This window comes from Bos indicus, chromosome X, assembly GCF_029378745.1.
Source record: "Bos indicus isolate NIAB-ARS_2022 breed Sahiwal x Tharparkar chromosome X, NIAB-ARS_B.indTharparkar_mat_pri_1.0, whole genome shotgun sequence".
NCBI lineage: Eukaryota > Metazoa > Chordata > Mammalia > Artiodactyla > Bovidae > Bos > Bos indicus.
The window spans coordinates 82,605,357-82,608,457 of record NC_091789.1 but is presented as its reverse complement, the minus strand read 5'-3'; the positions used below and the strand labels follow the sequence as shown (position 1 = coordinate 82,608,457).

Here is a 3,101-nt window from a genome sequence, read left to right as displayed (position 1 = left end):
ACATGTCCATAAATCCTTATGAGTTTTATATATTATATAAACAACTTAGGAAACAGAGAGGAATACTGTCCAGTATTTAAATTAAGGTTTTGTAATTTATTTTCCAAGGAATATCATGTTCTTCATACTGAGTGATTCAATCATATATGTTTTGTACCTTAAATGGTTATGATGATCTTGAAAACTAAGATTCTTGCAATAGGCTAAATTGTGAGTAAATCTTCCTGTGGCATTTTACAGATTTTTTTTCCATTTTATGTATATCATATCTTTATAGACATTTGTATTTCATTTTTAACCCCCGCAAATGAATTACTCTAATTTGTCATAATTTGTTTCTGGATTAGATACATCTCACACATGTTTTTCCTATGTCTATAGCACATGTATAAAAACTGGTCATCTACTAGACCACAAAGCAGACCTAAGACTTGATTATATGAAATCCTACAGGGTACATTTTCTGAACAAGAAGGGATTCAAACTCAAACTTCAAGACCCAAGAAACGTTTATTTAATTGAAAACTAAACAAAAACGGAAAACACCACCCAGCTGTGCTTTGGGCTTCAACTACAGGAGGAAAGTCAGGTGGGAGGGGCTGCTGGAAAGCCTGTGACATAAGAATGGGACTGTGCGCAAGCCTTTTGTGACGTCGCTGAGGCCCCTAGAGAAAAACTGCCAGTTCTGTCTAAGCCGCCGTAAGGAGAGGTTGTGCCGGGGCCTCCGGGGCAGCAGTGGACCCACTCACTTGCAGATCCCACCACAGCCATGAGCAGTAAGGAGTGCTTCAAGTGTGGACGCGTTGGCCACTGGGCCCCGGCATGCTCTAAAGGAGGAGGAGCTCGGGGGCGTGGAGCTAGAGGCCGTGGCCGTGGAGCTCAGTGTAGTTCAACCACCCTACCCGTCATCTGTTACCGCTGTGGTAAATTTGGTCATTATGCTAAGGACTGTGACCTTCTCGATGACATCTGCTACAACTGTGGGAAAAGTGGCCACATTGCCAAAGACTGTGCCGAGCCTAAGCGAGAGGGAGAGCGTTGCTGTTACACCTGTGGCAGACCAGGCCATCTGGCTCGTGATTGTGACCGTCAGGAAGAGCGGAAGTGCTACTCTTGCGGCAAAAGTGGCCACATTCAAAAATACTGCACCCAAGTCAAGTGCTACCGTTGTGGCGAGATTGGCCACGTGGCCATCAATTGTAGAAAGATGAATGAGGTCAACTGCTACCGCTGTGGCGAATCCGGACATCTAACCCGGGAATGCCCAATTGAGGCTAACACTTAATTTTTCCCTTTGTTCCCCACCTCTTTTTGCTGACTCATAATTGTATTATTGTCTCTGAAACCTCTTCTTTGACCAAAGATTGATAGATTGAGGCTACTTCTGGGTCAGTGAATTTTAACTACCATGTTAAAAGAGGAAAGGGCTGGTTAAAAAATAAAAATCTCAAAAAAGTTACTCACTTGTAGATGTCTTATAATTAATGTTTCTGCGTCACTGATGACTCGGATCATTGAACATCCTGAGCGTTAGGCAACTTCTAGATTCTTTGAATGCATTTTGATTTAACATTTAAGAGCCACTGTGTGCCAGCCACTGTTTGAGGAATTGGATACATATCAGTGAATAAATCAGACCAAGTTTGCAAACACAGGCCTAGAATCTATTAACAAGTAAAATAGTGTGTCAGATGAAGATAAATTGCCATAGAGGAAAAAAAAACAAACACCAGGTAAAAGGATAGAGAATGTGTGTGGGGGGACATATATTTCTGTCTTAGATACACAAGGCACCCTGAGGAGGTGACATTTCCTCAGAGACTTGTTGCACAAATAAAGCTGATCCTAGAAATGTCTATGATCTTGCCAAGTAGCTTTAACTTTAGTTATGTATTGATTGCTTTGATTTATTTGAACTCATTAGCTTTTAAATGACATTGAAATACATCTCTATCTGGTCTTACATAAGTGTATAGTTTAATGACAATAACCCAGAAAAATATGTATAATGTGTATAAGTAGCTTTGAAAGAGAACAGTGAGGAAACAACCAAACAAAGAAAACCATAGCAGCAGATTGTGAACATAAAGATACTGGTGATTATTTAGACATACATATTTTTTTATATTTAAATTTATTTTAATTAGAAGCTAATTACTTTAGACATACATATTTTTAAAAATCTAAGAAAACAGGTGTAAACATTAAGATTCAACATAGATTGGGGCTTTGGTAATTTCAAAAACACACATTTTTGCAGGTATGAATATTATGTTTAGGAATTTCTAAAAAATACATTTTCACAGATATGAATATGTTCAATTTCATATGCTACGGTCCATTTTTTAAAAATCAGATCTGAAAAACTGAAGTTCTACAAAATAGAAAAGGCAATTTTAGATTTTAAATAAAACCTGGGATGAGGAGTGGTAACTGTTGGTGTCAAAAGAAAATTGAAGTTGTAATGAAAAATGACTTACAAAATAACGATGATGACAATACTACATATCAAACAGAATGTGATAGAATTTATATCAGAAAAGGTAGTGTAGGGGGTACAGTTCATGATCCATAAACTCAAATGGTCAAAGAAATGTATCTGGTTTTATAACTGAAGACACATTCTGTTTTGAACGTCCATAAGACTTGATGTGTAACCTTTCATCCCCATCTGAAAGACTCTTTCAATTCAGCTGAGTCTGACCTTTTGTGACCCTCTTTCGTTCCTAGAAATTGATTCTGTCGCTCTCTGTGCTGTCTAAACAAGATAAACTCAATCACACTACTAGCCTCTCAATGGAGCAATTGGGGCAATCTCAGTCCAGTCTGTCAAAACACAGCTGAAAACTCCTATATCACACTGAGCCAAACAAATTCTTGAGTCTCATCATGGTGCTGAGCTCTATTTAGCCGAGGAACACAGGAATCTGCTTTTGAATTCTGTACCCCCTTTCCCCCGCAACCATCTGGTACTTCATTTCCCATGCCCTCAGAATCTTGGCCCAGAGTTGGAGGAGGAAAAGAGGCAATGTCCCTTTATTAAGGAGACACACATCAATGAAGGCCTCTTTAAATTCCCTTTAGGCATCTTTTCTAATCTC

General features: G+C 38.8%; 1 protein-coding gene across 1 annotated transcript; it reads left to right on the top strand.

The window, feature by feature from the left end:
- The first annotated feature begins 467 nt into the window (after positions 1–467).
- Positions 468–1,459, top strand: ZCCHC13 (zinc finger CCHC-type containing 13). Its single transcript, XM_019956486.2, has one exon. The coding sequence runs from the start codon at positions 770–772 to the stop codon at positions 1,283–1,285; it is 516 nt and encodes a 171-aa protein (XP_019812045.2). The 5' UTR covers positions 468–769; the 3' UTR covers positions 1,286–1,459.
- The last annotated feature ends 1,642 nt before the right edge of the window (positions 1,460–3,101 follow it).